Raw genomic sequence first — 27,248 nt, 5'->3', positions numbered from 1 at the left:
AGTGAAATGATAGAGATAGGCATGCATAAATAGGTGAACCGTTCAGGACCCAGGTAGTTTTCCCCATTGTGACCTAGACAAGCAGTGCATCACTACCGTTGGGACGCTACGGCTTAGAGGACAAGAAACATGCAACATGGAGTTGATGACATGAGAAAGCCCAACCGGGGCGCTTTCCAGCATTCAACCCAGATCACCGGGCAAACGCCATTGCGCACATGTTTAACGACAACAAGACCAGCCACTGGTCAAAGACGCCAACCCTTGAACTTGGTTCGCAGCCGTCCAGCCATTGACGAGTCCGAAACTGCATGAAACCAGTAGTATCCCTCTCCTGGTGTCCCAATAAAACTACGGAGTAAGCCAAAATACAAAGCGGACCAGCTCCGGGACATGTTCGAATCTCGATGTAATCTCTCAGCCCCAAAGATCACAGAACCGGGTGCATACTCGGTACCTTGCTCTTTTCTCTCATCCAGAAGTTCGGAAGGAAGCGAAGTGAATGCATATCATATTTATGAATTAATGCACCTGGGTTATGTATAAGAAGTATGTAACTTGTGGTCGCTAATAGCGAGAACAATCAAAGGTTCGCATTATCTAAGGGCAAGATCACGATAGAGTAATAAACCATGCCTGAAAAGGCTAATTCGTTGCTTTTCTCACGGATCTCTAAAGATAATTCTTCCTTACATAAAGCTTTAGCGGCACACCTGAAACCACAGGGCTGGGGCTATTTCATCTCAGCCAACCGCCTCATTAACATTTGTCCTCCACAACCTGTTCTACCATCCGCACCACGACCTCGAACAGCCATGCGTGAACGATCTCTTCCAAAGTTGGCGCCTCTTGCTTCGTACCTGCAGTGGTTGTTACACCAATTCGCTTAGTCTGACATAAATTCCTTGGGTAGTGCTATTCGTCTGACAACGATTGTGTTCCTTGGCACACTCAGGATTGGACATCGTACGGCGGCAGAAAGCCAACCAGTGATAAAGATCTCACAGATAATAACTCACGATCACAAAGATTACGAGGAAAGAGTACTTCTGGTCCTCGGTAAGACTTCGCTATTGACATTCGGACGGAAACAGGCAACTTTTCTGCAGCCCGATTTCCAATTCTCTGTCAAAATACGAGTCACCTGACCTTCCCTCCAACCTCAAGACTCGGTGTTGCCTTTTGTGTGATGTAGAACCAGAAAATAGCCTGCACGTTTTGCTATTAGCTTGACTTGTGGAACAGGCTCATATTCAGCCTCTCCGAATCCACAATAGCAGGCGGACCAGGGTCCCAGGGAATTTCCTGGAACGCCTGAAGGTCCAGAATACGCTAGCAAGGGAAACACCGGACAAGCCGTAATCAAAAATGAGATAGGGGTAAGATATCAATCACGCAGTAACCAGAAAGACATGACACTATTGTTTCGAGACGAATCTCACCAGCAGGTTCTATGGAGTACATGGTTCCCACAAGCGACGTTCTCTGCTCTTCCTTTCGCATGGCAAATCCCCCTCGCTTGATAGCGCGCACTGTCCGTATTCTGTTAGCCATGCGCACGGCGAGGCTGCATGCTCCGTACGGAGTACTCAGGGTGCGATGCATGGTGAGTCTGGCCCAACGCTAACCACCCCGTGTTACTCAAACAGACACAGAAACCCCGTATGCCTTGCTGATTCGCAATCTCGTATTGAGTGCCCAACAGGTGTGGGCAGACAAGTACTCAATCACTTGCCACCCACTCGTGCCACTCACCTATTCCCTCCCGTCCTTTGAGTCGTGTGGCCCATTTCTTTCCTTTTGGAATTTTGGGGATCGCCAGAACCTCGCAACAGATCCCTTCTTTATGCTGTAGCGTTACTGCTGAGCTCCATATTCAAGCTCGGGTGGTTGCTTCGCCACTCTACAACTTTGCTGTTTAGATCGAATAAGTACTCTTGGTCTTAAAAGCCTAACACTTGTTTCAAAATGGCACCTTCAATCATTGAGCTTTGTTCTCTGCTCTGCATATTGATCTCCCCAGCCGTTGCTCAAGCACCTCAAGATCCTCTCAAAGACTTTTGTCGACGATATGGACATCAAACAACAATCATCGATCGCAAATTGTACATCGACGGTGGATGGGTATATGCCAATCCGATTCCACAGAATCCAATTCCTACCATAAGTATGATTACCCTTTTGAGTACGCCTGTGGCCAGTTAACCAACATCGCCACAGATCAGGTACTAGTGTACAGTGATTTGGAGCATTCGAAAGATGGGATGCCACCACAATATGCCAACCTATCAAAGAACAGCACAGTCCCAGATGTAGCAGGAGGAACACTATGGCCAGACGAAGTCAATAAAGTATTTTGGCTTTATGGAGGCGAATTCTCAGCCGCGCCCAGCACATTTCAGCTTTGGGGATACGACACCTTGTTAAACCAGTGGAATATATCTTCAGCAACGACGACGTCTGGCTCGGCAATACAAAGAGTGTCATATGGAGGAGGGACATCGCTTCATAACAAGGGTTATTACTACGGTGGATATCTCAATAGCTTCACCAATCCTCTATGGAGTGGAGCTGCTTTTGCAACCAGCGGTCTGACGATCTTTGACATGGACGCCAATACTATCACCAACAATACTGGACCTGATAATGTTGGCCGGGCTGAAGGAGTGCTGCTTTCTGTCCCAGCTTCTGCAGCAGGACTCCTGATTTACTTTGGAGGTGTGGAATTCTCAAGAGACTCTGAAAACTCCACAGAAGTTGCGAAATCCATGAGTGAAATCATGATCTACGACGGTGAGTTTCATCTATTTGTTCTATGTCTTGACTGCATCTTCACACCACTTCCTCGTCCGAGGTCAGTTGGCTAGAATATTGGAGTTAAGCCCGGACCACTTCTAGCTTCAGCTGATACTGACTGCCTGAATTGTACAGTGGGAGATAGCAAATGGTACAAACAGACAGCCACCGGACAGATTCCTGAAAACCGTCGAAAGTTCTGCGCTGGTGCAACATGGACTGATGACCAGTCATCCTACAACATCTACATTTATGGAGGTTTCGGATTTGGCGAGAATTCTACCGGCTTCGATGATGTCTACATTCTTACCATGCCGACATTTGAATGGATCAAGTGGTATCCTGAGGCCCCAGGCGCGTCAGCACCACATGGACTCCTCACCTGCAACGTTATCGACCATGGCCAGATGATGGTCATGGGAGGCAACTTCACCAACAGCACTGCCTGCGATGTTCCCTCCGTTGGCGCTCAGCACAACCTGAATCTCGGACAGAATAATGTTGAGGACTCAAAATGGTTCCAGTACCTACCTAATCTCACAACCTACGAAGTGCCTCCCGCTATACAATCAGTTGTTGATGGAACGGCCGAGGGCGGTGCCACGAGTCTTGAACCCGTTGGCGGATGGAGTGACGCAGCTTTGGCAGTATACTTCGGTGCAAAAGCACAATTTGACGAAAGAACACCCACCCGCTACATCCCTCCAACGGTGACGGCCACTACCGAACCAACTTCCACGCCGGCTCCAGAGAAATCCAATACCGGCGCGATCGTTGGAGGCGCCGTCGGTGGTGTAGTGGCTCTCATCATCTTCGGTTTAGCAATATTCTTCTGGCTCCGTCGGAGGAAAGCAGCAACCCAAGGTAACGCCAAGTCCGGCGGTTCACACCCACCAAGCAACGTCCTCGAAGCACCAGGAAGCTCCAACGACGACAAGATTCCCATGGTGCGACCGAAGATGGAGTATTCCACAAATAGCTCTCATTCACAGAACATCCCGCCCTACAGCCCGCCTCAAATGGGTCCCTTCGGCCAATATTCGCAACAACCCTATCCGTACCCACAGCCCTTCTACCCCGGCCACCCGCAGCAACAGAACTACGGTATCCAGCAGATGTATTCCCCACTAGGCGGGCCTCACCCCGCAGAAATGTACACGCAGCAGCCGCAGTATCTGCCTCAGGAAATGCAGGCAGCGCCACCAGTGCGACAGATGACGCATGAAATGCCGTCCAATCCTGTCGACCAGGCTAAGCTGGGCGAAGTCAGCCGCTCTGTGCCCCAAAGGGTGGGCTCGCCTGACATCAAGTCTGAGACATTGCAGTCCCAGACGCCCACTGATCGGACTTAGTTCAGGTGTTTATCATTGTGACGGCTTCGAGTGAATGAAATGCTGGATTATTCATCTTAGTATCACTGTGAAGAAGAAATAGGCTGATGAGATGTAATTGGAGCTTGGGAGTTTAGACCTGAACAGGTCAACTCCCAAGCTATATTTATTGGAGAGACTTTGCTTGGTGAATGTTTTTTCGGAGCGCTGGTGCAATGTCCGGGTTTTGCGTTCGAGGATTGGATTTCAGGCTGTGCTGTACCATATTAGTCCTAAGTAACTTCGTAGAATAGAACGAATGGTCACTCAGGATCTTCATGGAAGTTGACGAAAAGTTCGACATTACAAGTATAGGTGCCGTCTATGCCTAGGAATACACTAGAGTTGCCACCGAGTCCAGGAGAGCGGTGCTTCGCGGAGAGGTGAATTTTTTGAAGAGAATCTATCCACTAAACCTTTTTGAGTCGATGTGTTGGGTCGGCACGGCCTCAAGTGCATTCCCAGGCTGACATTCTAACCATCTACTCTTAGGCTTGACTGTCTGCCAGCCACACAAGAGACCGTCCACATCAAGAGCCCTTAGCTGAGCCGTAAGGGGTTAAGGGCAGATCAGAGGCGCGGCAGCATTAACGGAATGTTCTCTTTCATGTACATTCCTAGCGGTGTAATATTCGCTAAGGCCGGTACTAGGCCTTAACCGGACTGTATATAAAGCAGCACTCTTTTCGTAGATTCTAGTTAGACTCTTAATTGACTTATCACTTGAGAATCACAGCGGTGCGAGTGAGAGAGGGCAGAAATTTGAAAAGAATCGGACACTAGTCCTGTTTTGAGAAAGCTTTCATGGTTAGCACCTTTGGCCGAGAAAGACATCTACCAACCTCAACTGCCTGTTCGATGCCTTGTCAATGTAATTCACCTCGTAGTCGTCTGACCTATAGCAGCCTTACTTCTCTGGGCGTCTGGTGGTAGATTATCGCTTTTTGTATGTCTGTGGAACAGACTTTTGTGTACCTGTTTATTATGTGCTTGGTGACACAAGCGAGATCTGCTTACTGTACGTCATCTTGAAGAAATGAACAAGGCCTGAATACAGCATTTTTATCAGATGTTGAATTACGAAAACACTAGGCTTTTGAATAACACACAATAAATAGGAAGTGTCATACCCCAGCCCACCCCGTTTGCTCTCTAATGGATTAGCATATGATTAAGGTTTGGGAAGGTATTCGCGTAGTAGATTAGAGGCACGATTTCACTAAAAGGTTAAGGTCTCGTCGTCGTCGTCGTTGTCGCCATGACCCTCATTTTCCTCATCGCCACTCGTTTGGACATCCTCTTGCCCCAGTATGTCTGTTAAGTCGCTATCCTGGAGCATTGGATACCGGTCTAAGAGGGCAGCACGCAACAAGAAGTTGCTACTCTGCGCGGAGGGATGACTCGGCAAAGCATTGGTCTGTGAGTCAATCTGCCTGAGAACAACCTCCTGTGGATCGCTCGCCTGCTGCGCTGCCTTGCTGAGTACCATCGCACGGAATTGCATAATGCACGTCTGTTCAATTCCTTTTCGGTATGGCATCAGATGCCAGACTAGTTGTCCGAGCTCTCCAAAGCGCCGCTTACATCCCCAGAACGTGTCTGGTGCTGATTGAGAGCGTCCTCCACATATGAGGTTCTTTCCCTCTTTGTGGCCTCTTTCATGTCGTGTGAGAAAATCCTGTCTGGTAAAGGCTTCAGGACATATGGTACAGCGAAATGGTCTTTCATCTGTGTGGGTTCGAAGATGAGAACGTAGATTATGAGCCCGAGTATAGCTCTTGGTACAAATGGTGCATTGAAAACGTGTAGTTTGTCGCGTCGTATCATCTTGTCCTGTACCAGGGAAGTCCACCTGATCGTCGTCCGTTGTGATACCGTGCTGGTCGAGTATATGCATCTGTAGCTCCTTTTTGGCCACGAAGCCAATGATTTCGTACGGACATCCGAAAAAGGCACATGTGAAGGAACGTTCATGTTTTGATACGTGCTGATCCCTCTCTTCACGCCTTTGAAAGCCTTCGTGGAAAGCCTGACAGTACATTCGATCACATTTAAAGTGATTTGCACCGTAGTGTAGCATAAGCAATTTTCTCTGCTCTTCTAGTGTGGACAGTGACTCGCTCGCATTTTCGAGAATGAAGCGGATCTGCGACATGGTAGAAAGGAGATGAAGTCGACCAGTGTCTGATGGTCGCTTGGGCGTTGAGCGTAGCTGACCTTTTGCCCATGCGACAGCCTCACATATGGAATTGAATCGGTCGTGTGACTCAAGCGCTTGTAGGTGCTCGCGAAGCGTCTTGGATACCGTCTCTATGTTAGACCCCTTACGCCAGTGGTTGTTGAGAAATGATTCCAGACTCTCTACCATGTCACCTGACAGACAGCTGGCTTTGTCGGTGAATTTCGAGATGGCAGATTCGAGATGCATTGCCCAAAAACATGCCGCATAGTCTGCAAAACTGTAAAGCCCCAGGAACAGAGCTCTACGTATATGTTCCTCAGGCCTGTTGCACTCGAATTCTTCCATACCAAGATATGCGACGCATCTAGTGGCAATTTCGACTTCCACCTCAGATTCTCGAACGTGTTCTTTTCGGATCAAATAGCTAGATCGCATTAGTTACTCGCTCAGAGTTGGTCATATCAATCCGACCTTACCCTCTCGTTGTGGAGTGAACCAGTGTCACCGCTTGTGTAGAGTCAATCTCGACAAGAGAAGCACAGAGGTCTTTGCAGTCTTCTAGAAATTGCTGCTCTGGAGACAAAAGCCCTTTCTCCAAATTCACACTCACGGCACACTGTATCTCGAACCACTTGAGTGGTCGCCGTGCACAGGTAAGCCAGCCCAAGAGTTTCAAAAGTGATCTGCGTCGGGACGGCGACACGGTCGGGCCGGTTAATCTTTCAATTATCCGGTCATATCTGAAAAATTTAGCTCACACATTGCTCGTTGGAGGAGTGTACCGAAGATACTGACGCTTCGTCTAATCCTGCTGGCACTCGGTCAGGTTGCATCTCTTTTTCAAAGTCGGCACGGCTCGTTTGCTCGTAAAGGTTCCAGGTCACCAGCTTTGCAAACAGAAACATCCCTGATGATGGATTTAGTGAATCGGGGCGCCAGACATATTCAAGATCATCCTACCTTGAGCTCTTGCAGTCACTATATTGGCAACATGATGCTGTGGTTTAATAAGCGGTCCAAGTTTGTTCTCAATCTCCCCGTGCCAATATCTGCAGTAGCTCTCGATGTTGGCCCGGTTTGCAGAAGGTGTTATCCTGATTTGGGATAACGTCGATAGATCTTTCCGTGCGAACCCGTCCTCTTGACTAACGAAGAGACAACGGATAGATCCCAAGTCAGCGTCAGGAAGAGAATTAATCAGGTCCCTAAACCACGTCGCCAACTCCTTTCTGTCATCTCGCGAGTATTCATCAAGCCCATCAAGTACGATGTAGACTTTAGGGCAGCTCCGGAGTGCATTTCCAAGATATTCTTTGGCAACCGCTGTACTAGAGAGAATATTTTCGCCTCCGTTGGCAGCCTTTTCAAACAGATAATCCAGAACATAGCTATTCATCAATAGGAGTTGGGAGAGCAGGGCTTTCGCGACCGCCAAGAAACGGCTCGTCTGTTGGTCGGACTGCTTACAGTAGAAGCACAAACTAACCGCATCAGGGACCTTAGAGGACTCTTCAACAATAATAGAAGCAAGGATAGTCTTTCCTTGGAGATAGTTAGGTACTGTTCAGCCAGAATCGTGATCGAAGTGGACGAACCTGCACCCGGTATACCGTGCAACCAGAGAAGGGGATCCGTACAGTGATCTGGTGCGAACCAATTCCTAAATTGCTGGTCGTCCAGCAACCACTGACCACTGTTACCAAATCTTTGTTCGATAGCATGATCCTGCCTTGCCCTGCTGTCAACTGGAGAGGATAGCCATTCTTGGACTCTTCCGTAGCGTAGTTCGTGCTCATGCTGTTGCAATTTCATAATTTCCGCTTTCATGTTTGTGCGAAACGCTTCAAATCTCTGATATTCTGCAAGGGAGGCTTGTGTTTGCATGATGGCTGTATGGCGTTCCATCGATTCTGCCACATCCTTAACCTTCCTTGTCAAACTTTGTTTAGTAGCATGGAACAATTGCCGCCAGGCTAGAGGTCTGTCAGCTAAGTCGAGGGTTGGACGCAAGGCTATAATAGTACATCTCTGCTTGAATAGCTGAACCGCCAGAAGGTGGAACTCGAGGACGTCCTCGAATATCGAAGCTAGAGCCTTCTGCATATATGGGTTCGATTTGAAAAGGTCGGAGTACTGTAATAGCAAAGGCATCTGCTCGCCAATAGTCCGATACCCGTCCAGGAGAGCATTGAAAGCGTCTGACACGTTACTCGCAGTCTTTGAACGATGGCTGACGGTAAGAATTGTAACTTTATTCATGCTGGAGGAGGTGACCTACCACGAGCAGGAACTTCATTGGGCCCTTTGGAGAGGTCAGTACCGCCAAACTACCAGTGATACGTACATACCCAGACAAAGGCGACAAAATTTGAAGTGTTTACAAATATGTTGATCACTTTACTGTACTGTTCCAATGCATCTAAGAATGGCTGTAAGCGCTTGAGATACATTAGCTTTTTCGTATTTTGCTGCTTTATTTGCATAGTTGCGAGAGCCTTCTGCAAATCTTCAAGCGTGGTCATCTCCAGATCAGCCAACTCTTGGACCGTCAGCCCAGCCTGCAACCTGAAATTCTGTAAAGCGAGCTCATAGCTTCGAGATGGAGAGATAGGATTCTGGGCCATTTGGCGTCCTTAGAAGTCAGAGGCGTTCTGAACCAGTCCAGAATAGCAGCCCGTCAACGCGACAGGAGGTTCATCAATACGTTCGGGAAAACAACTTGTGCAGCTTGGTCACTGGTTGAGATATGAGAACTCTGGTGCATTTCCACATGCTCAGAAGAGTAATGCAAAACTCCAGTGGCACCACTGTGGCAATGCAAGATCATCGTGCAAGCAGATCCAACAGAAGCTGCCATTTTGTGAGGAACAGCCTCATTTTTGTGTTGGAACTGGTAGCCAAAAGGACAGGGATTCCCAGCCCCAGGACGCCCGGGGATGACTTTGGGCTTGGCGAATACAGGCTATCACTTTCTGGTCAAATGAAAAGAGGCAATTCATTTCCAACTCTCCGACCGTCACACCGGTTGCCTTTTCTCGCACGCTAACTCAAGGCCAGATCCCATGGACTCTCGTGAAAGGCTACTTCTTCATGCAGGTAACTGCACCAACGCCAGATGTCCTCCGCCTCGAGAGAGTCTCGAAACCGCTTCCTCAGCCTTAACTCACTTCATAGCACGCATATTCGCGAGCAACGCATACTTTTCATTTTGAGATCACAATGATTTATCGGTACACTATTGGAGTTGTCAATCCTCATTGTGTACCACGGCAGAGGATCTGGCATGGATCAACCCCAATTGCCGCATGTGAAATTCGGGACCGGGTCCAGCAACCAGGATGAATCCCGCGATGCACGCCCTTGGAAGAAACATTGCAATGATAGCAACAATATAGCAAGCACACTACTCAAGTCTCCACACAACAATCTGACAAGCAGTCAAACCGCCGCAAACGCCATAGACCATGAAATGATGTATAACTGGGACTGTTCTTTCCTTTTGGACGATGAGGCCATTCCATTTCAGGTGCAGGGCTACGATGCAGTTTTTGATAACATGTGGTCCACAGATGACACTACCACATCGTTAGGTGATTTAGAGCCACCACCTGATTTCGAATTGGTTGAGATGCAGCAGACAGACAACATTGTGTGTTTCGGAATGGTAGGAATGATGTTGAGACCATTTTAATGGGATGCAAATAACTGTTGTAGATTTGTGATATCCCCATACGATTTCGCTCAGATTCTCCCGTCAACGTCACTGAGATTTCGAATCTCCTCACGGTGACAGTGGATGAAGCATCGTCCTTTCCTCCACTCAATTTGACTTTTGAGACCTCTGAGTGCAAGCTCCGAAACACTGCAGGAACGATCATTGCTGCATTAAACACAAATACATTCAAAAAGCTGGCTAGATTGCCGATGCTTGCACAGTTGAAGGCACAAGGCATGATCCAAATGCATCAAATCAAGAATATTGTGGATGGAGCAGGAATAGTGAAAAAGGGTGCGATCATCAACATCAGTGTGAACTTCTATGGAGACCCTCACATCGCCGAAGAAGTCGCGCTTGAGCTCTCACGCTCGGGACTCTTCCTGCAGGAGCCAGATCTTGTGCCTGAGGGCACTCATTATGAGAATCCCCAGTCGCTGACCCTTCCAGTTCATGTTCTGCCGCAAACTGATAGTGCTACAATTCCGGCTGTTCCTCGCTGCATAGAGGGTATCACGGCCTCAGCCCCGACCGACGCGGGCCAGGATGACTACTACAATGCTACAAGTTTCGATCTTGATTTCGATCTCAACCTAGACTTCACTTATCTCCTGGACCAATTCGCGGAGCATGACTATCTAGTCATGGCGCCGGTTGATTCAAGGATCGAAACGCCTCTCTTGAAGTAGCGCAACCTCTTACATCTTAACAGTCGGATACTGACTCTCTAAGTCACCAGAAGGAAGGCCTTGATTTCGTATTGAAAAGAGAGCAACTCACATCTCCCCTAACCAGATCTCTTTGGGAAACTCTAGAGGATGAACCCGACAGACGAAAGTAAGTTTAGTATTGTTACCTTGAGCCAAACAGTCTACTAACCTCACAATAGATTCCAGCATATTATAACTGGAGCTACGAGTGAAGAGTCACTAGATATCCGTGGCGGCATATTAGCGGACGATATGGGCCTAGGGAAATCATTGGTCATGATCTCTGCAGCCGTCAATACTCTGCAAGAGGCATTCCAGTATGCCCGCTCCTTCACAACTCCACCAGACAGTCTAGAGGAACTTGTGCTTGCAGCTCGGTGCACTGTCGTTGTGGTACCATCTGCTCGTGAGTAAATCCCGGTCTTCAAATAGACATAGCTGGACTTTCTTGTCTCTGAACACTGACTTGTGTTGGCAGTGCTCATGGAGGGCTGGCTGGACGAAATTAACAGGTATGGACAGCCAAATTATGTTCAAACTGCAAATTAAGCTATTAACCCAATGCTAAAGACACACTCGAGGCTATACTCTGGCTGTACACAAATATCATGGACCGAGTCGTATGATCGCCATCCACAAGCTACTTGACCACGATATCATTCTCACCACCTACGGAACCCTCGCCGCAGACCTGAGACGCAAGCAATCTTTTATTTTCAGGGTTCTGTGGTACAGGATAATACTAGATGAAGGTATGGATCCCCTCGCATGTGATGCAGAATTATACTGAAGCCATAGCTCATGTGGTTCGAAATGCTGCTACGAATCAATTCCGGGCTGTAATGGCTCTCAGATCTCATATCAGATGGTGTCTATCTGGTACGCCCATCCAAAATTCACTTGAAGATCTAGGGTCTCTTGTTGCATTTTTGAGAGTTCCAATACTGGACCAGCGCGCGCAGTTCCAGCGACACATTACGCGCCGAACACTAGTGACGAAAAGCAGTCAGCAGCCGGATTACGACAATCTACGTTTATTGCTTGCCTCTATCTGTCTTCGACGGAACCGAAGCATTCTGCCATGTTCCGAGTCTGTGGAGTGCCCAGTAAAGGTCCAATTCTCTCGGGAGGAACGCGAACGGTACAAGGAGCTCCAGTGCAGCTGGCGAGAAAAAATCGACATGGCTGTCAGCGGCCATAACGCCAAGGCAGCTCACCAAATTGTTCTTGAATGTCTACTACGACTGAGAATATACTGCAACAACGGCGACCATCTCCGGACGGAACCTGCATCCTCTCTGATCGAGCAAGAGGAGTTGGGGAGTCTGCTACAGCAAGCTGGAGATACGACATGCTATTACTGCAAGTGTGATGTTTCAACCTTTGGCAGTTCTGAAGACGGTAGCTCTGGAGTCATTACTCCGTGCCGCGGTGTGGCCTGTAGCGAATGTGTTGCGAGATACCGGGCTCAGACTGGTAGTGGTAAGGCATGTCCAATCTGCAAAGCAACCCACAACTTTCCGCTCGATACTTCTCCAGCCACCGAGGCTCCGAAGTTAGGCCTAGAATTACGAAACCTTCCCTCAAAGATTCTGGTACTATATCAAGATCTCGAAGAACACAGGCATGAGAGCAAAAGGTGAATTTTTCCCATTGAGATGTGGAGGGATACCTGCTCACGAATCGCAACAGTATTGTATTTTCCTTCTGGAAGAAAACTCTCGACATAGTCGGGGCACTTCTCGACAAACAATCCCTGCCATATATGCGTATCGACGGTTCTGTCCCGCTCGCTCAACGAAAACAAATCCTCGCACAGTTCCAGACTGCCGAGCAGGGTATGGTATTGCTGATGACCCTGGGCACAGGTGCAGTAGGGTGGGTAGACTAACACCTGAGAGGCTCCCCTGAACATAATTGACACTGTATCCTCAGTCTCAACAACCTCTCGGTTGCCAATCGCATACATATTCTTGAACCCCAGTGGAATCCATCGATCGAGAGCCAGGCAGTGGGCCGGGTTCTCAGACTTGGGCAGACGAGAACCGTCTCTGTGATTCGCTACATCGTCAACAACACCGTGGAAGCTGTGAGTTACATTAAATCCAGGCTTTATGAAGGGCTCTTTACTGAATAGCTTTCACCAGAATGTACAGAACCAGCAGTTCAGAAAGATTCTGCTTGCCAGGAAAGGCTTTGGAGATGGGAAGCAGGCGAAGGCACAAGCACAGTGGCGGACACAGATCCTCAAAGTAACTAGGCCATGTATCTGTCCGTGCCCACATGGAATTGACCGCTAACACAGCTCTAGGATATGATTTGTCCCGAGGAGCGTTAAAATAGGACATGTTTTGAGAGGAATGGGGTTGCTTTCGGGCTCCCCTAACTACACCTCAGAGGACGGGAGCCCGGTGTATACACCTAGCCAATAGGTAGCAAGATGCTCTAAAGCAGGGTGGCTGTGCATCTGAATACTCTCAATACTTCTATCAGAAATGATTTAGAAGTGATTGATATCGCTGCTCCAAAAGGGATACCCGAGAAGAACTCTCTATGTAGAAGGAAACATTGATGGGTATCTCTACAGTATATGCGAGCAACCTGTACTAAATCAAGTGAGGAGAAGTGAATAAAGCCTAAGTACTACCTGAACTGGCAGATTCAAAACAGAAATAAGTCGGAATCTCGTCCCAGCTATGAGCACGCTGCTGGGGCAGTGACCGTCACAGTAACGGTTGCAGGGCTTTGATCCTTCACGGTGGTCGAAAAGGTAGTTGGAACTGCCTGCGAAGCATCCGAGGTCAAGGCTGGTCTGCTGGTGGTGACTGATGGAATTCGCGTGACGGCACTTGGGGAGGAAGTGATCTCGACGGCAGCGGATGATGTAGTGGATGTCGTGGCAGAAGAGACAGGCGCCGCGGGTGCACCTGCAAAGATATCGTCCTGCGCTCCTGGCTTGAACCCGTTGCGGAGGTTATATGCAGGCGTCTGCCTGTCCTTCGTGACCACGTTGTTACCGGTCAATTGATTCCATACGATCATTTGCTTCGCACCCGAAACACACTTGGAGGAATCCTCGTCGCATTGAGCAGGTGCTTGTGCTTTGGCAAGAGGAGTGGTAGAGGTGGCGCCTGAGACTTTGCACTTGAAGCCTTGCATGTAAATGTTAGGTTGACCGCAACCGCGCGGAACCCACAGCCACGCGCAGGTGCAGCCTCCTGTTGGGCAGGCAGGCAAGGCCTTTGGGACTTTGTAGGTAGCTTCTCGGTGCCAGGGTGTACTAGAATGTATTTGGTTAAAAAGATGTGGCTATGAGACGCCAATGTTGTCCGAAGACTTACTGTTCGAGCACAGAGAATACAACAAGATTTTCCAAGTTGACCTCGTTCAAGTCGCTTTGGTAAGAGATGGCAAACGCCGTTCCCTGGGCGTGTTGTTCATCCTGCACATGCATATATCCAGCCTCCTGGATGCAGCCTTCGCCAACACCTCCGCCGTTGAAGTCGGCAGGATGGTCAGCTCCATCAGGCCATTGCGAAGTGAACTTTCCATCGTAGGACAGGTGGGAGAATGCTTGATTATTGGCAAGCTCGACGGTAAAAGAACCACCAGCTGGGATATCAAGGAAGACGCCCTCCGGTGGCGGAACCCTGTCGCAGCCTCGCTCACGCTGAAACCACATTTCTTCCAGTGTCAAGTTGAACAATGGATTGACGGGGGCATTGCTGTTGAAGTTTGGGTTCTTAGGGTCGGTTCCGTTCTCGCAGTACATTCCTTTGGCAAAAGCAGCGATGTGCGCGTGCGCCATGCCACTGAGGGCGAGGGCAGAGAGGATGATCGTAGCAACCATTTTGAGATGAGTATAAGCTTCGAGGGTCGAATTTTAAATCGTCTTCGAGAAACTGCGAAGCTGGGGAATCAAGTAAAAGAGTGAACTTTGTGGGAAAAGAATGGACGTGCGCACCGCGCAGCGTGGAGAAAGAGAATGGACGGACTCGAGTGAGAACCAAAAGCAGAAATGAAAGCAAGAGCAACTGTATGGAAACAACAAACCTCATTATAGATCTTGGGAAATCGCGAGCTCTTTATGGTTCCTAAGGTCGGTTACACAGATGAATACGAGGTGCTCGTATATCTTCACTGACCAGGATATGCTCCAGTTGTGATCAGTCATAGCACTACATGCTCCAGTACTTGCAAATGAAGGACAAGCGATATCAATCCTTGAATGGGACCATCGTCTCACCATCCTGGTTCGCACATCGATGGAGTTGAAACTCTATATCGAATGACGAAGTTGGGGCACTAGTTAGTCGGAACTCAAGCGAACAACGAGGCTGATGTCAACGGGGCCAGAAGCTGACAGACTCCTGGTTGTGATTGTTCAGTTTCAGGTTCAAGCCAAAGCGGAGATCTCTGGAGGATCATGTTCTTCTTATTGGTGCAAATCTGCTGACATAATGACACGTGATTCTCTACAGACTGCCCCTTTCTTTAAAAAAACCCCATAGCCAAGAGGGCCAACTTGCAATCTACCATCCACCAATCTGTCCAAGGTTCTGCACTGAACTGAAGCCTCTCCACGTTACTGCTTGAAAGCGTAAGGTGGGTGGGTGTATCCTAGCTTTGTCAACTTCCAAATTGACCATTTACTCGATTAAGCCAGCCGCAACCGTCTCCCCATTGGCTCTGAGGACAATTCGTGCAGGGGCCTCCAGAGGTACAGCCTGGTCCAGCTGCACCACAACCCTGACAACACTTCCGGGTTGGACAATCTTAGGCTTCTTCTTGAGTACAGCGCCTGTTGACTTGTCCAGCGTCGCGATGAGTTGAGTAATCTTCCCGGGAATATGAAGTCGGCCTTTATGAACATCCAGATTCATTGGTGTCAGATGGTCGAATGCAAGGATTTTAGCCTTGAAGTCACTGATGTTCTTTATCGGAGAATTGGGGCTGCAGAGGACGTCTCCAGTCTTGAGGTGAATGGGATCGACATCCGTCAAATTAAGAACCACGTTTTGTCCTGCCACGGCCCAGTCTCTTGGCTCCTCATCAACCTCCAGGCTCCGAATCTGGGCTTTCTCGCCACTAGGCATGATGACGACTTGCTCTCCAATCTGAACATTGCCAGCCTCGAGACGACCTGAAACAGACAAGGGGTTTTGCACACCACCTCGAAAGACGTCGCTGATTGTCATTCGAAGAGACTTATCGAGAGCATATGTTGACGGCTCCGATGTGTCCAATTCCTCCACCAGAGATGGTCCAGTATACCAAGACGCTCTAGGATCTGAGGGTTTGCTCAAAATGTTCCCACCCGCTAGTCCTGAGCAAGGGACAAATGTGACGTTCTTTGCCTGAAACCCAGCAGTGTTGAGAAATGCTGCCAGTTGCTGTTGGATTTCTCGGAATCTTTCTTCGGACCAATCTGCGGAGTCCATTTTGTTGACTGCTACGATAATCCTCTGCACTCCAATAGATCGAGCCAGAAGAGCGTGTTCTTTGGTCTGTCCTCTGAGGCCCGACTCGAAATTGCTAGGGGATGCATCTATGACCAAAACTGCAAAATCTGCTTGACTCGCTCCAGCAATCATATTGGGCACAAAATCCCTATGGCCAGGAGCATCCAGTATCGTAAAGCTGGTTTTCTCAGTCTCGAAATTATTGGTTGCAATGTCAATAGTCACACCTCGAGCTCGTTCTTCGGTTCCCTGGTCTAGAACCCACGCAAACGCGAACGAACCTTTGCCAATTCGGTCGGCCTCTTGTTGATACTTCTGCATTGTTCGCTGGTCGACAGCTTTCAGGTCAAATAACAGCCTCCCCATAAGTGTACTCTTCCCTGCGTCGACATGCCCTTGGGACAGTTAACTCACAGTCTCACATGAGATCGGAGGACATATACTTACCGATGACCACAAAATTCGCAGCCTTTTTCCGCTTGACCTTCTGAAACTCTGCGACAACATCAAGATTTTTGCTTTTGACTTTAGGAGGCTCTTGTATTGACAAGTTCTGTACACCTTTGGCGATGGAAGAACTTGTTTTGGTGCTCTCTTTAGGTTTAGTTTTCGTGGGGGCAGGGGCTATAGAATACGGATGTTAGTTCATCGCTTAATAACCTCCGACCTCAGGGCCGACCTTTCACATTCTGAGCCCTTGTAACAATATCATCTGGACTCGGTTCTGTGAAATCAAAGGATCTAGAAAGCAACGCATTGGACACAAACTCAGACGAAGACCGCGAGTCCTTATCGGCTGTTTGGCTGGTCATGATGCTTGCGAATAACGAAGGCTGGCCTCTGATGTCACGGTCTACCACTGACGAGTGGTCATTTCGGACTTTGTCTGTCTCAGAGGACTTGGACTCTTCGTATCTGAGCATGTCCACGTCTGACGGCTGTTTCTGGTCTTCTTGATTCTCTAGTTGAATTGCTGCTTGGGGAGATTTGCTTATGCGTAATTTGTTTAGATGTGCTGTATAATCATCCGGACGAGTAACCGTGTTTGTAGCAATCGATCCCGGCTGTTCATTGACCTGCTGTTTTCTTTTGGCTGCCAATGCCGCCAGTTTAGAGGGTTTGCTGGCCTTTGAAGTTCCTCCAAGAAGTCCACCTCGAGGATACAAAGGTTGCATGGTGATCTCAGCCTTTCGATGTTGAGGGATTTTCAACCAAGGTGAATCTTTGAAGAATTCCGCCGCCGAGAAAGGGCTGGAGCAGATAACAGACTCTGCTACCTCTTCATGCTCATCAGAAGCATATTCGAAAGGGCCATTCCTCAAGTCACCATGACCACAATGATGCAGACAAGATTGGAATGGAAGAACAAGGAGCATGATGACGGAAGAATGGGACTTACTCTTGCTTGCTTTTGATTTTTGTGTAGCCTCAGAAGTGACGGGAGGCTGTTTATCTAAATCAAGTCATTCATCAGCAACAAAATCCGGTTCATGTTTAAACTATGTAGACTTACTTTTCAGCCACGAAACTGATTTGCTGATGTCATAGAAATAATACCAAAGGGCATCCTGTATATCGGAATCGGTTGCAGGGAAGTTTGGTCCGAGAGCTTGACGGACTTTGGGAGTATACTGCTGCAATTTCTGTTTGTCTTCTGCAGAGATTTCTTCTGCAGCAGTATTTGAATCATCTTCCGCGCTATAGTCGTCATAGTCATCGTAGTCATCGTCCTCCAAGGCCATGGCCTTCACCCGGCGGTTACTCATGTTGGCGCTGGGAGGAAAGGGAGAGTGTGTATCGTCGAATGAAGTTTGACAGTGCAGCTTTCGGCATGTAAACTGGCACCAAAAGTACGAAGCCGGGCCTTGCGCAGATGGTTAGTGCGTGGCTGTGATGAGAACGCCACTGTATGTATTGTCTGTGTGAGGACCTCACAATGGAAAGAGGGGCATTGGACAATGATATTCCCGGTGCGGGGCAATTGAGTTGGCTCACGATGAGCACTGGCAATGTAAGGTCGATCTTCTCCCGCCTTATTAACATGAAAATCTTACCCACCAGGGTATTCAAAAGTCCAGACTTTGACTTTATGCAGGGATGTGATCAAAATCAATCCTTTGACGTGTTGCCAACAGACCATTTCTTTCTACGACGCGTTTGATGCTGAGACTGCGATTCGAAGTGAAAGTGACGTCACAAATGGTCGGCCGGAACAACCCTGGTCCCGGGCAAAAGAACCAGAAACACGTGAAACGGGAGCGCAGTCAACTTACCTCAAGTTTGCTTGTTTCTGCTGCCGCCCAGCACTACATCTCATCAGACTATCACTCTAGATTTAACAAAGCAGTTCCAGACATTCATTTCTCACATCCACTGTCCCTAGTAGTACTGTCCGTCGACGGTCGCGACATGTCACCACCAAAAGGGTGTGCTTCTTTGTCGGTCTAGCACACCAAACCCACGCAGAACGCCGATCTCAAGAGTCTCAACATGTCGACTTCCCTCATGGCTTTCCAGCCAGATCGTACCCCTACCTCGAGCAGATCCAATCTAACCCAACAGATCGAACAACATGAGGGCGAGCGTACTCCTCGTTCCTTCAGAACTTCCGAGAGAGGATCTCCGAAACCCAGATCACTCTCCGATGCTCCCAAGCCCATGTTATCTCCCTCGCCAGCCTTCCGTGAGCCATTGCGACGAGTTTCAAAGGACGACTCGGTAATTGCTGGGCCTAGCACTCCTCTCCGCTCTTCATTTCACCACCGTGGCTTGTCTCTGCACTTACCATCTCTCGATAGCGGCGAGACAGATATGGCTGCCACGATTCCTCGGGTACCTTTGTCCCCAAAGTTGGACTCTTCACAAATCTATGGCTCTCCAACATCCATGCTTCCTAGGAGGTCTCGTGGCATGGACTACACAAGAGCCTGTACAAACCTGCACCATTCCACTCTTGCAGAAGCCTCTCCCGACGCTTCACCGATTACAGGAAGAGGCATCTTGATACCGAATCGACGCAGCCTGACAAATAATGTTCTTGATTCACCGAGCAACAACGCCTCAGCTTCACTGTGGTCTTTGACAAATGATCGAACCACCCTCTCCAGCTCAGTTAGTAGCATTAATATGATGGGTTCAGATTCTGACTCGGACTCCGATGACTCTTCAAATGACATGGCTTTGGATCGTGAAACGGACGACCCGGTACTCAGCACTCCAGCAGCATCCCGCATGAATGGCGGCATGATGTTGGGTTTGATCAGTAGTCCAGGTATGGACTGGATGAACAATCAAGCCTCTCCTGCTCAAGCGAGCCCAATGAGTTTCCATCATAATTTGATGAGTTTCCGAAGAGCTCGCATGCGCAAGGGAAAAAGTCAACATAGCTCAAGCAGTGTTAGCATGAACAGTTCCAAGCCTTCACCAGGTCCATTGTCACCCGGCGTGTTGAAGAGCGTGGAAACGACAGGAAGTGGTTACTTTGGTGGGCTGACCAGGCAACAAGTGCAGTCGCGTAGAGAAAGTTTGAGCATGGGTACGGACGGCCTTCATTTGTCTGACAGCGAAGACAATGGTACAACCAACAGCAACAACAATAACAAATCTCATGCAGGACAATCTTTGTCAGACATGGATGCTGAAGGGCCTCGTGGAGTGATTCGACGAGCTGTCACACGAAGAGGCAATCTACTCCCCAAGACTAAAGGATTTGCTCGCATACGAGCCGCACTTCTTGAGGAATCGGCTCCTATTGAGAGTGAGGCGCGTCGTGAAGCTGAAGTCATTCGACAGGTGCAAGAGAGCGATGCAGTTCCATCACAGACAACTTCCCCAGTTCTGCATTCGAATAACCCCTTCTCGAATGAGGCAATCGAAGACTCGATCGAAGACATGGCTGTAGATATCAAATCAAGCTTACCGGCTGATAGTTTCAGTCGTCAAGCTGAGAAAAATGGGGCAGGTTTGGGTTTCTGGAACACTTTCGACGAGAGATACCGCACTCCACCTCCAGCTTCGGTTCAACGAGAAAATTCATCTGCTATCAGTGACGAACCATTTGACACACCTGGATCTTCGTTGGACAACCCAGCCCTTCGACATTTCAACCGATCGCGATCGAGATCTTCAACTCCCCTTGCAACATTACCACCTTCAGCTAACGATTTCGCACGCCGAGTCAACAAACGACGACGTGACGACGACTTCGATCCATACTTCATAAAGCGACGAGCAGTCTCTCCCGGAATGAGTGTACAAAGCAGTCCTATTCTACCGCAAAGCCCTAACATGGCAAATGACAAATCCTGGTCTAAACTCGCACCAAAGGCAAACGGTCAAGGGGATCGAAGCAACAGCGGAAGTAGTATGAATGGTGGCAAGAAGGTTGGTCTGCAAGGCATGACTGAGACCAATGATGGCATTATGAGCATGAGCATCGACTGAATACTATTTTCTTTGGTTTTTCTTCCTTCCGACTTGAGCAAGGCGTCAATGGGATCGGTCTGGATGGACGACTGGATGGGGCGGGGGGTTTTTCGGGCGCACCTAGTGTACTATGAGGAAATGAAACAATCAGCTCGGGGCGAGCACTTGCTACTTTCAACGAAGCAGAAACGGGTCGAACTCGATTCACTCGATTTTTAATGAGAACAAAAAGCATTGAATACAATTCATGATGACAACTGTGGCAATAAGATGTTGCATTTTCCTTCGGTCTCGGAGCTACTGTGAGTCCCATCGAGAGATCAAGGTGTTGGATCCTTCCCTACCTTCGCAGCCAGTGTTTCCACTCATGAAGGGCTAATTGGAGCATGTTGTTATGTTGTCCAGAAGCGATGGAAATAATTGATAAGTGGTAGCACCGGCTTCCGTCACGTGATGTCAATACCAGGGGTGACAGCCTCGTGACAGACCATGGTGACGTTGCGCCGAAACACCTCGAGCAGAGCAAACCACAACCCGCCATGAAATATTTCAGCAGCTGTGTTGATGTATTGAGGGCCTGAGACTACTGGTCAGGGACGGCTTGTGTTGCAATTGTTCGAACCCAGTATTCAATGAAGCGCAGAGCTAGCTCCCAGCTAAAGATGATCGCAGACCTTCCAAACACAAGATAGCGCCCGTATTCCGTGTTATGGCCCTCCCTCCTCCTGAATTGAACACATCAAGTATCTTCGATAAGGATCATTCAAAGCTGGTAACTGACTCCCCTCATATAGGACTTGGAAAAGCCCCCGAGTTCACCAGCACAACAACGCATCAGATGAATGAATGGACATTCCACGGCGCCGATGGCTGCAGCAACCATGTCTTGACGAGCCGTGTATGTTTACAACCCGCTAAGCTGTCTTCGACTTATCCTCGCCTTGGTATGCAGCACGGCTGAACTTCTCTTCAATGCCTCCTCCAAGCCCGGACCCGATGCAGCTGCTGGAGACTGGCGCACCTGGCGCCACGTTGATCTCATCGTCTTCGAGGAGCCATCTGCGGAGACTCCATGACTTTTTGATTGCTTCTTCTTGGGCAGGTGAGAGCAGGATCTCGTTTGTGTCACTGAAACGATGTGACGAAGTGTCAGTGGTCATACAATTAGAAGATGGTGTGAATGGTTCAGTTACCGAGTTCTCGGGCTCAAAAGACATACATTATGACAGCGCGCACTAGTATTTGTCTTGAAACGGTCACGCCGCGAATTCCAGGGCTTCTCGTTGTGCCATCTGAAGTCTGTGGACTTAGGTAATTGTCTCCCAGAACACTAAAATTGCCCCAAAACCCAATGCCTCGTAAGTCTGCAGCCTGTTTGATCTGTTTGTGAAATGCGGTTACTGCCATACTCTCGAAGTCTGAAGCATGTTCCATCTTTCAGATTTGGGGTCAATTAAAATCGAAACTTTGATAGTTAGAAGTACTGGCTGTCCACCAGGAATGTAGGCTTGGTAGCAACATCTCTCCGAACTGGTCAATCTATCTTGTGCGGTATTCTGGGCTGCTGTCGTTCTCAGCTGCTGTGGAGGACCAGTAGGTCTACTGTGCACGTGAGCACAAAATGACAAGTTCCATTTTGGGCTATGTCGAGTCGTTGGCCTTGTATCCAGAACACTGCTCAAGCGGCCACAAAGCGGTGGGGTGCTGAGCTTGATGCAACAGGCTTAGTTCGGACGGTATACGGTCACTATCGATTCATTCTTTTGATCGATGCCATCGAGAACCTTACCTAGGTACCTCAAAAGAGTCGTTTATTGGATGTATCAACTCTTTATTAGACCCATGTGGGCACACAGGTCATTCTTACGAGTATTATGAATGCTAGGAGAGGAAGATAGAGCCAAACATTCGCTAGTGAAGTGCTTGGTACATCACGCTAGGACTGATCGGGTAATTGTCGTTTTGTATCACTCGGCGAAGCCCTACTTAGCGCGAAACCAGAAACGCCACCTCTCTGAGTATGTATTCCACCCATTGATATTCGAGTACGACGTAGTAGATGGACGTCCACCCACATTTTCCTACTTCAATTTTCACCTGCTCTCATCATTCGTGAACCTTGCGAACCAAGGCAATCTTTGCAGAAATCATGGCTAACTTTCGTGAATATTGCCCTGGGCAATCTTCTCGGAGCAGGGCAATTCGTCCACATATCTGGGAAGAAATGCGTCCCCACATATTGAGTTTATATGTTAAGGAGAACCTGTCTCTGGAAGACGTTGCTTCCTCTATGAAGGCCGTCTATGGTTTTGATGCAAGGTGAGTATGATCACGCCTACCCACGCTCCTCAAGACATCGTCCTGATATACTAAGTTCTTTAGTGCCCGACAATATAGGGAGAAATTAAGCAAGTGGAAGATTGTGAAGCACGTTCCTGCTCAGATTATGCGCAGTGCAGCTCGAAAGCTTTACGAGAAACCCAAGCGGCATGGATTTAAGTATAAGCAAAGAGCAATATCAGTCGAAGACATCAATCGATTCGAGTGTCGCAATGCGGGATTCAACCCAGCATCCAGCCCAACAATTTGTGAGTAAGCATCTACAAACATCTTTTCTTGTGCTGAATCTGGTAGCAACGTCGTCCGAAATGCAGTGGGACACCAGCACTAGCACTGACGGCAGCACAACTCCTCAAGCTGGAACTCCTCGATCACTCGGTGTCAACGAAAGGCCTCTTGACACTACGGGCACAGATATTGCGGTCCCTCTACTATACCTTTCACTCGAACAGACGCAGAGAAGCTATCTAGGCTGTGTTCAAGCGCACGACACAGATGCCCAAAATCAGGAGAGATATCAACATTCCAGTGTCAAGCCCCAGTGGCCCAGTCGAGATATTAGTGCCCAGTTCGACGGACTAAACTCACACTCTGAGTCTTTGCTTACAGATGCATATGTGATGGGCGCGATCAGACCATCCCGAATCAAATCTTTGGAGAACTCTTCAATTGGCTTTCGTACCTCAAGGAGATCTGAGGAGGACATGCTGTCCATCTTCAAGGCCGAGCTGGAAAAGCTCGAGGCCAGGAAGTTTCAGAAAGAACGAACAAGTCTTCAAGCCAGGTGTCACACGCGGACCTCGTGTTGCAACAAAGACTTGTGGGCGTGTTGCGAATGTGGTCGCGGTCCGCAAATGCCCATTGTACACGCCGGGTGTCCAATGTGTGGGCATTGGCACTGCAAGAATTGTCGTACTCGGGGGAATAATATCCCTCCTCCATTAGCCTCGAGCCATTAAGATATCGAGATTAGGAACTTTTTGTTCTCAGTGTTTTCATGTATCGATGGAGCTACTGGGCGCGGTGATGCCTTTGGGGGCACTTACTCTTTCGGCTGATGGATGTCTTGCAATGGAAGAGATTTACCCAAACATATGACATAACCGTGATGCACATAGTGGCAGCCGTACATGAGGTGATCGGTAATATATTGGGTTTATGCACAAGACTGATTTGCAAAGTTTCGGTTGTTTCTCTAAATGTTGCTAATATTATTTAGAGGAGCCATGGTAGATAACACGAGACATTGAGACTATTGGCCGATTGTCATTTCCATTGCTAACTTTGAGATACAACATATTACAAGTGGCAGACAATCTTAAGAATGCCTGAGCATGATGACATATCAGCCTTGATATCTCTGCTTGGTTGTGGTGAACTCCAGCCTATGTTTGGACTCGTCGATCTCCTTCATCGAGGTCCTTGTAGGCCCGGCGTCTCCGGGTGCCTTACACTAATTACAGATATCACTCGAGGTTTCGGCACTGCGTGAGACGCGAGAAGGAGCCTTGTACTTACACTGCTTCCAGCCACAGTCGCGGAACTGACAAGACATGTCTGCCAAAGTAAGTGGTCACAATGTTGATGCACATCGTGCCATACTGAAACCAGTGCTGTATTTGAGACTAGCGCACATGGCACCTCATCGCTCGCATTGTCTTCAAGAAGCCATTTGCGGAGACTCCATAACATCTTGATAGCTTGTTCTTGAACTTGTGAGAGGCATTTCTCGACGTGATTTCTGAGGGAGTCATGGCACAAATCATCAGCAGTCATACATTGAAATTCTATGACCGAAGTCTCAATTCCAAGAAACGTGCTTTGGATAGGTCTGCAATAGTGTCCGTCTGAAGACCGCGAGGCTTTTTCTGCCAGAGCATTGAAGTGCATCATCGATGGTTAGGTCATGAGCAGAGGAGATATCTCGAGGTTTAGTCTGTGGATTTACGTCATGATCTCCAATGGCAGCGATATGAACCCAAGAGCCGATGGCGTGCAAGTCTGTATTTTGGTCGATCTTCTTGTAGATATGATCCTCTGCGACCATAGAAACCGACATACTTGCTCTTCTAATCCGTTTCGGCTGCGTTGTGATGAATTCAAAGGTTCTATGAAGGTGCGGACTGCTGAGTAGACTAAAGAGCCTACCGTGTGAGCATACGGCTGTCTGAAATATGTAGACCCCCAGAAATTTCCATGGTCCATCAGGATGTTCCGCAGAACGTGCCTTATCCGATGTCGTAACCTCCGCATAGAGCCTGGACACCGGAGGTTGGATGCTCGAAGCCAATGATTATTATTGGACAGTAGAAACTATGGCGGCCTCGAAATTTCTCGGGAATCTACATTATGGCGCGGAGGTTAAGATGTGTATGGGAATCTCGGGCCTTTAGTCATCTAGTTCAACTGGCTGGAGCTGTTCTTGGTGGTAGGCAATATGATAAACGCCTTGTTTTAGTTTCGGGATTCGCTTCAATTCAAGGTCGTATGCTTCCCATGCTCTACTACTTTCCTTAACCTGCACACTTTCTTGTGAATACACCCCTCTGGGACCAAGCCCGTCTCCATCTATTGGAATTATGTCACGGAGAATCGTACTCTACAGCATGTGGCTTTTTTAATGGCAGCAAACTATGGATTCGATGCCGAGGCTAGTTCAGCGAGACACTGCCTACGAACGAAATATGAGGCTGACAGTTCTCAGTCCTCGGCAGTATCCTACTCAGGTCATGCGTAGTGCGGACAGAAAGCTCCATGAAAAGCCTGAGCGATAAGGGTTCGAGTCTAAACAAAGAACAGTATCGCCAGAAGCAAAAATAAATAGCAACGCCTCTGAATTGAACTAGAACACCTCAGATGGGCAAAAACTTTCCACTACCAAATATCCCGAAGGATATATTATGGTAGTGGCTGAGAAAATCCTCCTTCTCCTCGCCCAAGGAACCTGGATTTTTTTGACCGTGAGCCAGAATTGAACTGATGACCTTAGATCAACGCATCCAACTCGGCTGTTCATTACCATCTACAGCAGATGCTGCCAGCCTCGGTTGATTTGGTGACAGAATTCACGCTTTTATAATAGTTAAAGGTGAATTTACGTGGCATGTGATAGCTTAAGTGAAACAGTGGAGCTAGGGGCCAGTCTACGTGCCATCCTACCTACCTTGGGTGCTGATGGTCAACCGAAGGATACTACAAACACGCGGATTGCGTCGATGACGAGGACAATGATATGCTTGCTGCCACTATAACCGGATATTATAGACCTACTCAGACGACAAGTATGTTCTGAATGCCTATAGCGGGGTTATGCAGGTCAAGGATCAATTGAGCACGTCGTGGGCTTCACATATATCACCGGTATTAGAACGGGCGAGTGGGCAGATCAAAGGACCAAGAGGTTCATTCTTGAGCAAAAGCCATGCATTATATCTGAAGTGATGCTGGACCCAGACCGTCAGGAGATGACAAATGCGTTCAGTGGCAAGGTGACTTAAGGATAACAGTTGTCTGCTTCAGCTGCAATACTTCCTCCCCTCTCCCGTATCTAACCAAACATCATTACCTCTCATCTAGCCCCTTATGTCTTCCCCTTGGTCACGCAATAGTTGCAATGTTACCAAGCATCAGTTGTGCTGTTAAAGATGTTTTGGCAGTAATGATCCCCACAGTTTTGGTTGATGGGCTTCCTGCATCCGCAAAGATAAATCATGACCACAGTGGTGCAAATTGTGGCATTTGCTTGTCGTTGGTGTATATACTGGATTTCGTGTGTGGCTACGGTGTTAAGGCGAAAGACGTAGTCTGCCTTTTTGAATAATGTCAGGAGTGCAGAAGAGATCGATGGTCAACGGATAAGAATACGCAAGATGTTTCCAAGGTATGGACTGACAGGCATTTATATAGGAAACTGTGAGATCCATGCGATGGCGAGTGACAGATGGCTTCAAGAATGTCCAGTTCTGGTGACAGACAATGTTGGGCTCGGTCTTTGTTTTGATATGTGGATGGACCCATTTAAGCTCCGGTCAACCTCCTCCGTCCAGATCTCTGGCACCAGTCACAATCATCGGACATGCGTGAAGTGCTGCGAGAAATGTCCTCGCGCGGTCTTCGCCTGCAATCGCGAAGGATGGACGAGATGTGCCCGCAAGAGTATGTGGTTATCAGGTTAACACACATTTTTGACGTTGAACTTTCCAGTATAACCTGCCTGTTGGTGCGCAATCACAATGCTAATGAAAGCTT

General features: G+C 48.4%; 8 protein-coding genes across 8 annotated transcripts; 4 read left to right on the top strand and 4 right to left on the bottom strand.

Annotated features, from left to right (window-relative positions):
- Window positions 1-1,968: 1,968 nt before the first annotated feature.
- On the top strand, window positions 1,969-4,148 carry LTR84_003665 (uncharacterized protein; the record flags this gene model as incomplete). The annotated part of the gene is made up of 3 exons (XM_064847249.1): window positions 1,969-2,167; window positions 2,221-2,793; window positions 2,932-4,148. 3 exons carry the CDS (start codon window positions 1,969-1,971, stop codon window positions 4,146-4,148), a joined length of 1,989 nt encoding a protein of 662 aa, XP_064704970.1.
- A 1,237-nt stretch (window positions 4,149-5,385) lies between these two features.
- On the bottom strand, window positions 5,386-8,972 carry LTR84_003664 (uncharacterized protein; the record flags this gene model as incomplete). Its single annotated transcript, XM_064847248.1, has 7 exons — window positions 5,386-6,772; window positions 6,825-7,088; window positions 7,144-7,255; window positions 7,309-7,890; window positions 7,944-8,321; window positions 8,373-8,622; window positions 8,697-8,972. The coding sequence occupies 7 exons, from the start codon at window positions 8,970-8,972 to the stop codon at window positions 5,386-5,388; spliced, it is 3,249 nt and encodes a 1,082-aa protein (XP_064704969.1).
- Window positions 8,973-9,631: 659 nt separating this feature from the next.
- On the top strand, window positions 9,632-13,111 carry LTR84_003663 (uncharacterized protein; the record flags this gene model as incomplete). Its single annotated transcript, XM_064847247.1, has 11 exons — window positions 9,632-10,012; window positions 10,063-10,748; window positions 10,796-10,900; window positions 10,953-11,179; window positions 11,252-11,285; window positions 11,344-11,494; window positions 11,553-12,412; window positions 12,466-12,651; window positions 12,709-12,862; window positions 12,921-13,025; window positions 13,085-13,111. The coding sequence occupies 11 exons, from the start codon at window positions 9,632-9,634 to the stop codon at window positions 13,109-13,111; spliced, it is 2,916 nt and encodes a 971-aa protein (XP_064704968.1).
- Window positions 13,112-13,467: 356 nt separating this feature from the next.
- On the bottom strand, window positions 13,468-14,623 carry LTR84_003662 (uncharacterized protein; the record flags this gene model as incomplete). The annotated part of the gene is made up of 2 exons (XM_064847246.1): window positions 13,468-14,053; window positions 14,115-14,623. The coding sequence occupies 2 exons, from the start codon at window positions 14,621-14,623 to the stop codon at window positions 13,468-13,470; spliced, it is 1,095 nt and encodes a 364-aa protein (XP_064704967.1).
- Window positions 14,624-15,422: 799 nt separating this feature from the next.
- LTR84_003661 (uncharacterized protein) lies at window positions 15,423-18,001 on the bottom strand (the record flags this gene model as incomplete). The annotated part of the gene is made up of 4 exons (XM_064847245.1): window positions 15,423-16,630; window positions 16,683-16,859; window positions 16,915-17,688; window positions 17,749-18,001. 4 exons carry the CDS (start codon window positions 17,999-18,001, stop codon window positions 15,423-15,425), a joined length of 2,412 nt encoding a protein of 803 aa, XP_064704966.1.
- A 724-nt stretch (window positions 18,002-18,725) lies between these two features.
- Window positions 18,726-20,678, top strand: LTR84_003660 (uncharacterized protein; the record flags this gene model as incomplete). Its single annotated transcript, XM_064847244.1, has 1 exon — window positions 18,726-20,678. One exon carries the CDS (start codon window positions 18,726-18,728, stop codon window positions 20,676-20,678), a length of 1,953 nt encoding a protein of 650 aa, XP_064704965.1.
- An 896-nt stretch (window positions 20,679-21,574) lies between these two features.
- LTR84_003659 (uncharacterized protein) lies at window positions 21,575-21,881 on the bottom strand (the record flags this gene model as incomplete). The annotated part of the gene is made up of 2 exons (XM_064847243.1): window positions 21,575-21,775; window positions 21,876-21,881. 2 exons carry the CDS (start codon window positions 21,879-21,881, stop codon window positions 21,575-21,577), a joined length of 207 nt encoding a protein of 68 aa, XP_064704964.1.
- A 1,003-nt stretch (window positions 21,882-22,884) lies between these two features.
- Window positions 22,885-23,959, top strand: LTR84_003658 (uncharacterized protein; the record flags this gene model as incomplete). The annotated part of the gene is made up of 3 exons (XM_064847242.1): window positions 22,885-22,979; window positions 23,043-23,248; window positions 23,295-23,959. 3 exons carry the CDS (start codon window positions 22,885-22,887, stop codon window positions 23,957-23,959), a joined length of 966 nt encoding a protein of 321 aa, XP_064704963.1.
- Between the last annotated feature and the right edge of the window lie 3,289 nt (window positions 23,960-27,248).

This window comes from Exophiala bonariae, assembly GCF_035927105.1.
Source record: "Exophiala bonariae strain CCFEE 5792 chromosome Unknown scaffold_17, whole genome shotgun sequence".
NCBI classification, from domain to species: Eukaryota; Fungi; Ascomycota; class Eurotiomycetes; order Chaetothyriales; family Herpotrichiellaceae; genus Exophiala; species Exophiala bonariae.
This window is presented reverse-complemented; position numbering and strand designations above follow the sequence as displayed.